Source organism: Limulus polyphemus, unplaced genomic scaffold, assembly GCF_000517525.1.
Source record: "Limulus polyphemus unplaced genomic scaffold, Limulus_polyphemus-2.1.2 Scaffold1314, whole genome shotgun sequence".
Classification (NCBI taxonomy): Eukaryota; Metazoa; Arthropoda; class Merostomata; order Xiphosura; family Limulidae; genus Limulus; species Limulus polyphemus.
The window spans coordinates 59,178-74,403 of NW_013666924.1; the positions used below are offsets into that span (position 1 = coordinate 59,178).

The 15,226-nt window shown below is 31.7% G+C and overlaps 1 protein-coding gene across 2 annotated transcripts; it reads right to left on the minus strand.

Moving 5' to 3' along the window:
* Positions 1-3,075: 3,075 nt before the first annotated feature.
* Positions 3,076-11,452, minus strand: LOC106463055 (60S acidic ribosomal protein P1-like). Of its 2 annotated transcripts, XM_013923025.2 has the most exons (5): positions 11,268-11,452; positions 7,679-7,739; positions 7,083-7,214; positions 5,562-5,621; positions 3,076-3,181 (listed from the first exon to the last, which is right to left on the minus strand). In XM_013923025.2, the coding sequence occupies exons 1-5, from the start codon at positions 11,337-11,339 to the stop codon at positions 3,168-3,170; spliced, it is 339 nt and encodes a 112-aa protein (XP_013778479.1). In that variant the 5' UTR covers positions 11,340-11,452; the 3' UTR covers positions 3,076-3,167. The 2 variants fall into 2 exon arrangements, with proteins under 2 accessions (XP_013778479.1, XP_022246169.1); XM_022390461.1 differs by lacking the exon at positions 7,679-7,739 and having other exon boundaries at positions 11,264-11,452.
* Between the last annotated feature and the right edge of the window lie 3,774 nt (positions 11,453-15,226).

The following is a 15,226-nucleotide window of genomic DNA, read 5'->3' on the forward strand; positions in this document are numbered from 1 at the left end:
CAGCTGAGTTTCTTTGAAGTTAAAATCCTAAACACATTTGAGAAATGCTTTCTTGCATGATCAAAATGGTCAGGTTTGTTGAAATAACCCAGTTTGAATATTATTAATTAAGTTAGCTTCCTTACTTTTGAATTGGAACTGATAGTTATCAATTATGCCAGGTGGATCCTAGTCCACGTATTAGATGAGGTCAGCCTCTGAGACCAATTTATTCGGAGAATATTTCAATAGGAATTTTGTAGTTCATAAAACACATACTCATCAACAGAAGAGAAATGAGCAGACAGCCTTTGCTAAAGAGGATAGGTCCCTTGGTGATTAAAATGTGAAACCCTTTCAGTGAGGAGTCAACTTCTAGGCACAAAGGATGTTGCAGACACAATAGTGCAAATTAAAGGCCTTAGCCAATCTCTCTCTATTTAACAAACATTCCCAGAGTAATGTGTCATAAACTAAACTACAGCTGGCTTCTTTAAAGAGTGACTCCTTCCTCTCTCTCTCTTTTATTTTTTTTAAATCAAGGCTACCAAGGTCATGACAGTAACTTGGATGATTTTGTCCAAACTGAGAATCATATGTGCCCTCCACCCCTTTTTCAAATTTTGAGAAGTTTAGAGCAGACACCAAGTCAGACCCTGTATGTGCTTAGAATTTTACACCCAAATCCTTAATGAGTTGAACTCCTCATCATGTTCCAGCAGGTGATATTATGATTATTAATGAAGTAACAGTAATCAACATGAGGAACTGAAGCATAGCAAAAGCCTTTAATGTATACCCAACAAGTATTCCTCCCATACTAAGAAACTGAATGTTGTTTAAGATGTATATATACTAAATAGCTTGAAATCAACAGTAAGGGACAATAGAGGGAAGCACAGTTGTAGACTAATCAACATAGGAACATTTGTCCAAGAAATTAGCAATAATTCCCTAGTTTTTAGCCAAGCACATTACTGCTATGGACAGCAACAAAGTGGTCATTACTTCCTATGGTAGACACAATGCTATGTAACTCTGAGGAGCAGGACATCTAGCCCCTTTTAAGAGACTCCAGAATATTACTTCATGCAGCTGATATAGCAAAACATGGCTACAAGAAGATAACAGCGTGCACAATCAATACTTATGTTGTCCTGGTTATTTCATTTCTTCATGTTTGAAGCTGAAGAACTACGCTACCTTTTATGACTGATGCTTGGCTTCTCATATAATTACAAACAGGGTTTATCCAGATAAAGCAAAGGAATTATATTTATCATGCCTTTACTGAGTACAACATAATCCTTCAGTGATGTTGAAAGGAAGACTGCGTGTGAAGCCTGGAATATGTTTGATGTTTAACCAATGACTGGTAGTACTATAACATCAAATATGGGCATCTGTGTAGTTATTAATGGTAGTTACAAAATGGTCTTTTTTTTTGCAATAAACACTGTTTAGAGAATGCTTGCAGCACCTTTATTATAAATGATTCTCTTTGGAATAAAACATTTTCTAATCCATGGTTCCTTGTAGAAATATAATTATAAACATGACTTAGAATTCATGTTACAAAATTCAAAATTATCACCATAGGAGATCCTAATCTTAACATGTGGTGTTTTATATTTAGGATGATGCCAATAATATAAAAGGACACCAAGCAGTTCTGGGATTCCATCAAGCTTATTGCTAAATCTATTGTATTTTGTGAGATCAGTTTTAGTAATGACATAGCAATTTGTTTTTAGAGGGAACTCCTGGCTATAAGAGGACTTTGCTGCAAAGCTGCTATATCAAAAAAAGTGCAGGAGGATTGTATTTAGATGATCAAATTATGCTTTTATAAATAAACTGAGCAACTGTCAAAACTCTGCTGGACCACACAGACATTGTTAATAATATTTACAATCATGACATTTGGTGATTCACATTTGTAAATATCAAGTTATTTTCTAAGTTGTTTAAACTTAGCATTTAGTTTTCTTCAGGTTATTTTGTCAATGAGGAGAAATGAGAATATATTTTAGCAGATTGCTAGGCTTTATTTATGTGTAATTTGGGCTTGTCACTATCTACATAAGTCTTGATAACTGCTTCACCCATCTCTGATACATCAAAAGTTTTATCACAAAGGATAGAATGAGACTGAAATTTCTGTTCACTCCTTGTATCCAATGTTGGTATTCAGGTTTCACCTCTGTCTTTTCAGTAGATGTAGTAACTTGTAATGATGCACATTACTCATGGTGTAACATTTGCTCTAAGAACACTGGCTTTAACTCGTAATGAAAAAAGTAGGATAGGTCTACTTTTCCCTAACTCTTTGAGATCATCCAATCAATACATTGCATACATAATTCAACCTATTTTATTATTTTAATATTACAGCAAGAACAGTCACAGGAGAGTATTATAAAAACAATAGTCAACAATAATTTTAAAAGAAAACGAGCATTAAAAATTACCTACGAGAAGGGCTTTACTTACAGTGCTAATTTTGTTTGTTTCTCTTAACATTTTTCAATACTTTAAAATACTTTTAAACAGTACTTTCAAGACTATCACTAATATACAACAACAAAAAAAACCCTTAAGGTCGTGGCTTGAAATGCATGAAACTTGATCAATCCCTGAGTAATATTTATAGTATTTAAATATATTTTTTGTGACTTATGTATTTGGAAATGTTTACCCAACAGTCATATTATACACAAGTATTTAGCACATAAATAGTTCAGAAAAATGTTTAAAAAGCTGATAAGTCCATATGGCATCCAACTGGAAATTTGAGGATAAAAATACTTATACAAAAAGGCATACTGACTTAACCAGTACAAAGATATCCTTCAACTAAATTGGAAATTAATGTTAAGACCAGCTATCACTTTCTTCAACCTTGTATATAAAACGTGCTTTTCTTGATTACATTTTTAATTAAGTGGCGATATCTAGATTTATTACATGTAATCTTTAGTCATTATATATGTTCAATGTGAGGTAACTGCCAATTTCAGCAAAGTATCTCATTAAAACCATTGCATCATTTTTTAATTGTTACACTATTATGATCAGAGTTAAGTTTGAGTCATCAAGATATTTTAATTTTCTTTAATGATCAGTATCACTTAACCATACAAAAAAGTCTCGTAAACAAAGCTTATGGTCCACTACTTGGAGAATGTTTAGTCAAACATACCTACAAGAAAAATGAAACGGAACACAATAAATCAAGTGAGAGCTCAGACAAAAACATAAACTACTGTCATGTTCGCTAAATCTATAATCTTAATAAAATATCTGAATGCTTTAGCAGAATGAAGTTTGACTAAACCTAAGTAATTACCTAGCCAAAATTTAAATACTTCTGTATTTCACTGCTATGGAGAATTAATCCATCTAAGTGAAAATTCCTCTAGATAAGCAAATTTTCAACAAGCCTGTGATGACTATTTAAAATATTTGTATTATACTGCAATTGTATAATGTTGTGAACAAAAAAATTCTGTACATGATATAGTTTCTCTAGTGAATATAATTACATTAAGGTTATTAAATTCAAAATCAAAAAATCATCTTTAACTGTACACTACAAAGAGTTGAGTGTTATATTTCATACCTAGTGCAATGCCAAAAACTGAATGCTTTTAGGAAGGTATGTAAAAAGCCTTTCCAATGCAAAATATTGATATGTTCAGATCATAACAGTGTTTCTGTTTTAATCGATGTCATTGTATTGAAACCCACAAATGCTATTTCATGTGTTTTAAGCCTCCCCCCAATCAATAAATGACATACCTACTATTTTTGCATGTCATAGGAGAGACTTAGAAAGATTGAAAACTAAAACAATACAACGTTACCCATTTTTATTGGAAATAATTTTTCCACAGATTTTAAGTTTCATGACAACACTGTAAATATAACCTCCTGTGACCTTGCTGCTATGTGTACACACAACGCTTTTATTATCACCCTTTATCAGCCCGATGATGAACTATTTTTGTCTGTGGTATTGTATAGTTTATTATAAACATTTTGTGAAATTATTCTCAGAAAATGTGATAACACTATCAATCTAAAATAACACGTTAGCTTAAAATTATTTCAAAAAATTTAATCATGACTTAGTTGTGTCACCTCAAATACTTAAGTTTTGTAGAGTGTATACATTACTTTGTTACTTTCTGCATACTATCCTTTATAACATTCAAACCTTACAAAAGCTGTGACTGGGGGGGGACAACAAAAAACATTGCTAATAGCCCCCTCCACTTTTAAGACACATGGGACTGTTATAAATTTCTGTTTACTGTGGGATTTATTATTTTCCAGAGAAGGATATCCTCTGTACTTATGCAATTGGAAAGCAAAGGAATTTTGATGAACATGAGCACTAGGATCATCCAAAAAGAGACCTATGATAAGTTGAACCCCAACTGTAGTAAGCAAAATGCAGCATTTTGGAGCAGGTGATAATTTACAAAAACCAAAGATCAGTGGCAAAAGTTGTACACAAGCCCCAGGCAACAGTGCACAACGTGATCAAGAAGACATGTTAGTCAAGTTATCTCCACATCATACACATATATTAAACTGTTGTTCATGCCAAAAAGCTGGAGAATGAAATAAGTATTTGTATTATTTCATAAGAAGACATACTGGTCAAGTTACCAGATGCTGTATATTTGGATTTCTGTGCAAATGGACTGTTGAAATTGGCACTGGGAAATCACTTCAAACAAGACAGCCTTTTGCAATTAAAACTATACTGCAGGATTATTGTAAAGATGCATGAATGCCAGATGAAAGCATGGCTGGATGTGGTGACATAGACTGTAATGACACAGTGAGTCTCCAACATCGCTTTAACATAACATACTCAACTTCTGTATAGTGTGAAAGGTCATTCTTTTTACTGACCAGAATAACTAAATAAAGAGGTAAGGTCAGACTTGAAAAACTTAGGGCTTTATAGAATGCAAAAATAATAAAATGTAAGTTCAATGAAGCTACACTTTTTTTCATCATGGTTAAAAGATTACTTCATACAAACTCGTTGATTTCTCTGTTCAGTGTAATGATTAAATAATGCATACATTTGACCATGGGGAATTATCAATGTGTATTTTTACAAAGTTGATCACTGAAGACAAGTAACAATATTTAAACAGTACCCAAAAAAATCACATTTGCTATATATTTCTAAGAAGTATTAATAAATGTGAAATCATTAAAGTTATTAGTTCTTTTCAAATATAATAGCACTATAGCTCATTGTATAAATTAATTAATTCTTATAAATCTCTGTTGTAACATATATTATAAATACTAGTAAGATATATTTAAAATCTTATTTTCATAGTTACAGTAACATCAAATTTATTAACAGGTGAACTTAACTTTAAATTCAAGGAAATATTTATGAGATGAAATCATTCTTATTGTAGCTCGTGTTCAATTTTACAGAAATACATTGCTTGTTTTCTTTGCTTTTACTACCACATAAAATAGAATTGAAGATTAAATGTTTATTGATGTATACTTAATTATAAAAATAAAGTGAAGAAAAAACTCACCGAAACACATACATACGTTCTCCTCCTCAGATTCTTCATGTTTCTCTTCTTTCTTAACTTCTGTTAAGTTCATAAAAATTATGTGTTGCATCAGGAACAAAACAAGCAAAAAGTAACTAGAATGAAAATATGTATAAACACAACGAACGAGCAGTACCTTAGTCAAGCATGGGATGCAAGAAATATCCATTTATGAACATGTTATTTTATAATGAAAACACTGAAGAAACAATGATTACTCTCATTAAATATTTTTCCATTTTAGGTATTATCTTTTTAATCATTTTGATATTTATATACAAAAAATCTATGACAGTTAATCTTCCACTGGAAGCTACTACTTCTATGTTATAAAAAAATTTCATTTGACAGGGTTGGATTATTTAGCTAAGCTGAACACATGCCCATTTTAGGATATGTGAACCCCTTGCCCCACATAATTGGTCAAATTTTCTTTTCATCATAGGAATATTGTTTAAATATAGTTTGAAGTGTATTCAATTCACAATTATTTAAATTGCTATACACCATCTTAATTCTTTATATCAGAACTTTTATCCAGAAAACCTTTGGCAATCTTAAGTAAATTTTTGATATAATCTATTTGCTCTTATACACATCTATCTAAAATGCACAGTTTTTCCAGCTACAAGTTGCAATGAAGTTTTCTTTGCTAGTGTTTGAAAACTGGTTCTTAGCCGCATGGTACAAATTTTGGTATTTAGTGTGCATTGAAATATGTTTATATTCAGAGCAAGCTTGAAAATTTTCAAAAAGGTTTAAATCAATAATGGCTTAAAAACTGAAAAACAATTTTTTTTTTCATTTATCATATTACTTATCATCTCTAGAGGAGTAATACAAACACCATAATATTTACTTAACTATTTGGTGCAGATAGCCTAGTTGCTTTGCACCAAAAAATACCAAACAACTTAACTACTTTTGTTACAGAATACTGTAATTTTGGAGGCACTAAATAACAGTTGATCATCAGTCAAAAAAAACTTTTTGCCAGTGACTGAGCATGCTGAATTAAGTTGAATACATAGCAAAAGAAGCTTTACAACGTAAGGAACTGAAGTTTGCAATAAGACTAACCCTGAGAATTATTTTTTTCAACAGCCACTGCTAGTATTACACCTATTTTATAAAGGACTACTGTACATAAATGAATTATCTAACAATGACCAGTACAGTAAAAGCATTTCATGACAAAATGTCAAAACATTTAATTGTGCACTGACCAGTACCATTTGCAAAATTGGGTTCTAATTGATTCTGTATCCTTGAATATGTTGTATCTGTCGTTTGCAAAGTATAGTGTACATTTGTGGTAATGTATCTATACATAAGTAAGCAACCCTAATAAAGCTATTTCAATTTTGGTCCATAAATATCCCCCCCCAAGAAACAAACATGTTTACTACAGTTTAAATAACAATATGTGCTTAAAATACAAACTATCATATCAGTACTTTGTGATTTTTTTTGTCTCAAAAGTAAACCAAAAATACAAACCTTTTGTAGCTTTAGCTGGTGCAGTTCCCTTGGCACCAGGATCTCCACCAGTAGGAGCAGCCCCAACACCAGAACCTACATTGGTGATCAGCTGCTTCAAATCCATACCTTCTAAAGCTTTAGTAAAGAGACCTGTAAATAAGGAAAAAATAATGTTACACACAATGGACATTTTGAGCTAGTTCTAGGAAATTTGAAGATTGGGTTGTAAATCATGTTTAATTCTTTTCACACTATAGTGCAAGGATTAATAATATAGCATACTAAAATTGAATATTTGTATATTGCTTCTTCCAATGGAAATAAATATTATTCATATTGCATATTACATCCATCATTCCACAAAAAATTAGTAGAAAGATTCACTATATACAGTATTTTTTTTGTGGTGTGAAATTTTTATAACTTTTGTTTGTTTTTTTTATATATTTTAGTGAATTGTATTCATTTTCTTTCTTAAATTACACTAAAAGACATATGATAAATAAACAAAGTACTTTCAAACTTGGAAAATACTTTCAGATCTGCATTCATTTTGTTAATTAAAAAAATTACCAAAAAAGTATTTATATGATATGTTATCAAGTTTAACTTACCAGGCCAGTATGGCTCCACGGTCATATTTGCAGCTTTTAAGATAGTGTTGATTTTCTCTGACTATAGGGGGCAAAAAAAAAGTTTAAGACAGTGAAAACAAAAACCCAGAATAAAAAGCATCTTCCTGATTGTAGTTCAAAGCTGGACATGAAACAAATTAACTATTGCAAGCATCCGTGCTCAAAAGTTTGAGACTTTAATGTCAGGAATTGGTCAAAAGCAGGTGAATGTGTACAATCAAGTCTTAGCAGGGGACCATTTAGACCTCCAAGGCAGTCCTTGCACACCTACTTTTGGGAAAAATATAAAATTTAAACCCATCCTATACTTTCCAAGCAATCACCAATTTCCCTCACAAGATCTTTTAAAGTGCTGGCCTCCACTACTGCTAGTGACAACTCATTCCATAAGCGAATCACCCTGTCAGTAACATAAAAACTATTGTAACTGGAACCACTTTGTCTTCTCCATATCTTAATCTTGTCTCTTGTTACCCTATTATTTTCAGAATATAGCATAAAAAGAATCAGAGGCCTTTTTCCTACAAATCCGTCAGATAATTTTATACACTTTAATAAGATCACTCTTACCCTTTTTTTTTCTCTAGAGATAATAAGTTAAGAGATCTTAACCTATCACAATAAGATAACCCTTCTATCCCAGGAATTGTCCTAGAAGCACTCCTCTGAACTCTTTCCAGTAAGTCAATATCGTTTCTTAGATAAGACCAAAACCATACATAGTAGTCCAAGTGAGGCCTAACTAATGATTAATAAATAATTACTTGTTTTGTTTGGAATTCATGTCTATAAGTATACTCTAAAATTCTGTTAGCAGGATTCAATATTAGATAAAATGTCTGTCTCCTAGATTTTTTTCAATGGTGTTGTATAATATTAAAATAGATACAATTAATTTAATAAAATGCAGGAATGTTAAAAAATACAAAATGCTCACCTTTGACAGAAATTTAATAACTTAAAATAAAATCTCGAACACCCATCTTCTCCCTCCTACAATAATTCTGTAAGTTTTGAACTTAGTCCACTATGTTTTTCGGAATCGGCCTGGCCAGGTGGTTAGGGCGCTCAACTCACAATCTGAGAGTCTTGGGTTCGAATCCCCATCTCACCAAACATGCTCACCCTTTCAGCCATGAGGGGTATTATAACATGACAGTCAATCCCATTATTCGTTAGTAAAAGAGTAGCCCAAGAGTTGGTGGTGATGACTAGCTGCCTTCCCTCTAATCATTCACTGCTAAATTAGGGACGACTAGTGCAGATAGCCCTCATGTAGCATTGCACAAAATTCACAACAAACCTTTTTGGGATTCAGCATTTGATTTCGTTGTTTGTCTTCTCTGTTACTTGGTGACTTTCTTTTGAAAACATTATGAACTGATTTTGACATTGCTATTTAGTGTCCTGCCAAATTCAGCCATATGTCTGACCTAATTGTACAGGTATAATGTGTTCAAGCCACTGTTGAAATCTCATCTCCTTATGTCTATATGCATGAAGTTTTTGTTGTAATGCACATGATATATGCATAAATAAGTAAATGGTTAGTTTTTTTATGTGGTGCTTCTCGTGTTAGTACTAAATTTAAAAGTTTTACTTGTATTTTCAAGATAAGAGGAAATGACAGATGCCCAAAGTTGGAAATGAACTAAAGACAATGATCAGTGTAAAAGACAGGACTGAAATTTGTTACATAGAAGTACAATGTGGCTGAACAATTAGATTGTTCAACATTAAAAAAGGTATGTAGGAGGCAAAGTCTAATTCCCATAATGATACTGTAGTGGGACTGCTGTTTACTGTGTAATTAGACTAGTGTGATTAGTAGCAAAGATCTTTTGTATCAAAGTCAAGATTGTCATTTATAAACTTCAGTATGTTTGAAAATGCAATCATTATAAACTGTTGTGGTGGTCATGAGGCACTTTAAATAAAAACATATGGATACTGAACTTTGGGTCAGTAATATAATTTATTGTTCAACAACAAATTTAACACAAACTCTACAAAGTAGGATGGGAAAAGTATATATTAAACAATAACTAAGTCACATGATTATTTTCCATCAATATACCATTGGATAAATGTCACTTCATGACTTTTTAATTCTTTAGCCAATCTCATGTATACATCTACTCTAACACATTGGACATCATATATATATCCTATGGTTGGCTTCTGCTCATTATAATTGAATCCAGTATTTATTAGTCATGAAGACATCTAAAGAATGAACTATTACAGGAACAAAAAAAGACAATAATAGTTGATATAGTAAATCATCTTTAATTAACTTCCCATTCACAAATTATTATACACAAGTGTTTAAAACTTCAAAAACATAATAATACATTTGCCATATTTCAAGATCAACATTTACACATACCATAACAAAAACCTAAAAATCAAGTATGTACAAATAATGTCATTCAGAACAATTAATAAAAACTAACAGAATTATATATATATATATAACCATGATGCATGACATATTATTACCAACTATTTATAAAATCAAATCACATATTAGTTCTATTACTGTGGTTAACTTTATATAAGATAATCTGTAGGCTAGAAGAATAAGCATAAGAACATAACATTTTTAAATAGTACATAGGCATGTATTAAAAGTAAATCTGTTGTGAAACTGAAATACTTGAAAGTTAACAAGCATGACAAAAATTAGCCACATTAAAAGTTTATAGTGTAGTAGCAGTAATTCCTCCACCAAAGATCAATCAGTAGTTAAAATAAACTACCATATATTATTTTATTAATTTAAGTATCTAGCCAAAATGAAAGTAAATAATCCATGTTGTATAATATTATTATTTTAATAACAAAAAGGTTATATTTTGAACACTTGTTTTCATATACCATGCAGTTTGTGAAACACTGACTGTAAGATAACATTACTTTAGTTGTATTTATTAGTACTATACTATTACTTTGTAGAATTTGAAACAGAATTAGGTGTCTGCATAATATTAGTGCTTTATTATTATTATTATTCACTTAAAATACACATTTACTTAGTAATATTTACATGCCAATTAATAGTATGTTACACAGTACTAGTGTCACTACTAATAGTCTTAGAGAGTGACAGTAGACCTATAAGTATAACAAGTATGACGTTTGATAACATTTCTTCGTAATTAGTGTATACTCAACTAAACTTAAGAAAAGCATATTTTCTACTGAAATAGAAAGACCGTTTAAATGATAATATACTGTTATCATCCCTTCACCATAGCAAACTTATAGTTATACTCACTTATAAGTATTACTTAACACTAACTCTTGTTACAAGTAGCTATGGTATTTACGAATTAAAATAAGGACACGAACAAAATTACCCTTATAAAAGTAAATAAACACTAAATTTATATAATACGGCAAGAAATAGCACTAATATTACCTAAAATATTTTGTATAAGACGCATAATTTAGAGGGATGAGATTTGGTACATTTATTGCCCACGCATGAGCATATTTGCTATGGGGATGAGATTTCGCAGCAAAGCGCCGAAAGAAATCGTAAACGAACACAATATTCACCTACAGTGATTGTAACTTCATCATCTTGAAGAATCAAAGCACTATAAACACAAGCAAGTTCGTCGTCAGTTGCCATATTTGGCAATAACAAGAAATTCTTTGATGGGTGAATAAATTAAATAGTGTAAGTTGCCAGATTGGCCTTAGCTCAATAAGAGAACCATACACTTCCCATAAATGACACACACAAAAAAGATGTCACTACTGTCGAAGAAGCAGCTAGATTTTCTGTAAAATTAACGAAGATTGATTTTGACTCTTTAAGTGTTTAGACTCGAACATCTTAATTTTAAATAGGATTAACTATACTTTAAAATTATTCCAATAAGTTACACTGTCTTATGTCAGAAACTATGAATTTAATTAAAAACCTAACATTAATAAAACATCAGAAGCGCGGTTATATTTATTTTAAGTTAATTGCATTTAAAATCAGAGAGAGCTAGTATAATAACCCTATTTATTTAATTGGATGTACCTGCTGCCCCCCCCCCCTCATAAGTAAAAATAATATTCTAATAGTAATGCTATAAATTTATACACAGTGTGTATCTGTCTCTCAATCACGCAGTGATGAAAATTCTGACCACAGTTAACACTGATTCAGGTGCAAGGAATCGTGAAGTTAACCTTATTAACCAAGAACAACAACAATGAAAAAAAATTTAAATCATGAAATGTATGTAAATTATCAAACACCATGCAAACTTTAAATTAATCTTAAACTACAGTACTTAAACTAATGTTCAAAAACGGTGCTTTTTAAAATACAAAGGCTGTTTTTTTTCTAACTTTAGTTAACTTTTGTTGTGTTAGATGATTAAAGGTTTGAAAATCCTACATAATATAACAGAATCGACACCGAAGAGTTCAAATATGGAGTCAAATAAAAATTTAAAGTTTATGGCTGAACCCTTTCAGCCAATAATATTCATGTAGGACACATTAAATATCAAAAAAAAAAGAAGAAGAATTGTCCTACCTATACAACATATATTCGTAGAAGAGAATTTTAAATAAGATGTTAAGGGGACGCGCGCCTTCCATCCCAAAATGATGTAAACTTGAAAGTAAAGAAACAGTGCTGATGTGAAGTTAAAATTACATTATTTGCTTGCATTTGTTTGTGAATTCCTAATAATTCACGTAATCAGCTTTGTTTTTTTTATATTTTGTGTGATATTTCTAGTTAAAATGAAAGGCCCAATTTTCAAAAGCATACAATCAATTTTAAATCAGGTTTAGTTCTCAGGATACAATCTTTATGTTTTGAAAGGCGAATTTTAACCCTACAGTTTGTACCTGAAAAATCAAGTTATAATAAAAGTATAGTGAAAACTGTCTTTGTTCACACCTTTAATAATATAGGACGGAGGCATTGATGGAGTCTTCAAGTTTTGGTTTTGTGTATGTGTTTAGCTGGATGACTCTTCTTTATTTTTCACATATTTTGGGTATGGTTCTCTTGACTCGCCCTTCACGTTTTCCTTCCTATATATTTTTTTAAATAATTGTGTACAGTTGTGCGTCATCTGTGAATGTATGTCCTCTTAAGAGACTCCAACAAATTATCGCATGTGATTTTCAAAGCCCTGTGTTTCTAACATACAATTTATATCTCTTGTAAAGATAATACACTTTTTATGAACACAAAATAACAGTGGCAGAATGATTTATCTCTGTTTAACTTTGGGATATTGTCTTAGTTAATTCGACTTAAGCATCTGAGGACGAGAAATCAACTCACTTTGCTTCAGAGCTTATTTCCCGCTATACATCCAAACATACGTGAAGATCAGCAGTGCAAGGTATATACATTGCATTCAAAATAATTTAGAGCATCATCAAGACCTAACAGTCAATTTCATCACCTCCAGTCACGCTCTATCTGACGACTGTGCATCTTGATAAGAGCTCTGTAGTGTAGTGCCCATTGAAAGAGGGTTCTTGACATGGCTTGGTGACTATGGCACTCGATTCATAATCTACAGGGATGTAGGATCCAAACCCGTCGCTGAACATGCTCGCCAGCCAATCCCATTATTAGTTGGTAAAATAATAGCCCTAGAGTTGAGAGTGGATGTTGTTGACTAGCTGCCTTTTATCTGGTCGCTCACTTTAAAATTAGGGACGGTTAACACAAATAGTCTTTGAGTAACTGCACGAAAATTTAACAAACAAACAAACTTTTACAAAAGACTCTGTTGTAAATGTGTCATGTCCAAAGCACATTACTCTTTCCTTCAGGTTTCCAATAATCTATTTGGTATACGTGGATGAAGGTTTCCCAACATCTATTTCAACAGTCCAATCACAAAGAACTCCATGGATGACTTGAGCGGTATACTTTGGTGTAGAGTACCCACTTCGTTCTCCAGCCTGCATGAGCTATGTAACGGTTGAATGGGAGGTATAAACCCATGCTTTGTTGTCTTTGTTTCTAGGTGGAGATCCTTCTTTGTTATGTTGCGTACTGTTGCTTAAAGCACGTGGGCGGCTTTTGCCACTAACCGTTGTGTTTGTGGATTCTCACCTGTTACAAATTGTCGCATTTTGCTTACCACTGCTAGAGTACGACTTTGGAAAGGCTCTTTCTGGATGGTCCTATTTCCTCAAGTTGATCCACTTACCTTTGTTTTCTAATGCCATTAAGTGCAAGTGACATTCCTGGAGATTCTAAATCCCCGATCTGAACACATCTTTATGATCTGAGTGAATGAATATTTTACGTTGGAAAGGACTGCTACACACACAACCCCAAAGCATCAATTTCCGGTAGCATCATACAACATAAGAAACGACAAATAATGTCATAATGTAGTTGTGATACATTCTGTTCCACCGCGACTTTATATTGGCTGTGTTTGTCACGTGACTTACATTCAAGCTTTTTTTTTTTTTAATATAACGTACTCAAGCCTGTATACGAAAAAATAAGGTTAAGCATAAGGTTAATTCTTTAATATGTAGTTTTGTTGGTATAATATTTGCAGGAAAGAAAACAACAATTTGCTAATCCATAACAGTTATTCTGATAGCTATTAACTTTTGTCAGTTGACGTATGAACAGAATTACATCATGTAACCTGGAAGACAAAAACAATAACAGGTTTTGTTTTAATCCGAAGAAAGAAGACGACGTGTATATATACACATATCCCAAACCAGTTTCCTTGTTGTCTTTTTGATGACTTATCACCCAAATCACACCATCTAGATTCTAGAATATACTTATCTTGGAATCTGGACTACTTTTAACATTTATTTGTGATCATAAAATAGTGATAAAATGTGTGATCAATAGTAGTTGATAGCAATGCATGAAACTTGTTGCATTGATTTATATGTTAAATCTACATACGTAAACATCAACACAGATATTAGATTAACTATTGACCATATTATTTAAAAATAGGTCTGAATTTTTTCTTATAATTAGGATTAGAACTGTAATATCTACCAATCAGAAAACAGTTAAGCTGTTTGGTTAGTAAATTGTTTTTATAGCAAAATTATTCATACTTTGTTACAAAATATTAATTAATTTGCATTTAATGTGCTTCTTTTTTATCAGTTACATTTTCTTTAAGAACTTCCAGAAATGCTTTTCACTGGTAAAGCAACTAGAACTAAAATTTAAAATCCTAAAGTGTTACTCTGTTGTAAAATAGTCATAAAAGTAGTATTCTAAAGTTAACTAAAGTAAAAGTATAATGATGAAAGCTGAGATTCTATTCAAACACCAAGCTTTCGTAGACAAAGTGGGGAAGCCAGTAATATAGGGATTTTATTCTCCATGTAAAGTCCAGACGGCTTAGTCTGCTATATGATCATTAGCCGGATCATGTGATATCTCCACTTCCATCTCTTTCTTGTTTGGTTACTTTTTTTTCAGTAGCCATCCCTACACAGTTTTTTTATTTAGCAATAATTATTTTCTTTAATACTTGTGTATAACAGATA

Excerpts from the sequence above, each read along its gene's own strand:
- LOC106463055 (XM_013923025.2), bottom strand. The coding sequence starts at position 11,339 with ATGGCAACTGACGACGAACTTGCTTGTGTTTATAGTGCTTTGATTCTT. Across the intron at positions 7,740-11,267 it reads ATGATGAAGTTACAATCACT|TCAGAGAAAATCAACACTAT; the intron begins GTAGGTGAATAT and ends TGCCCCCTATAG. Across the intron at positions 5,622-7,082 it reads ACCAGCTAAAGCTACAAAAG|AAGTTAAGAAAGAAGAGAAA; the intron begins GTTTGTATTTTT and ends TGAACTTAACAG.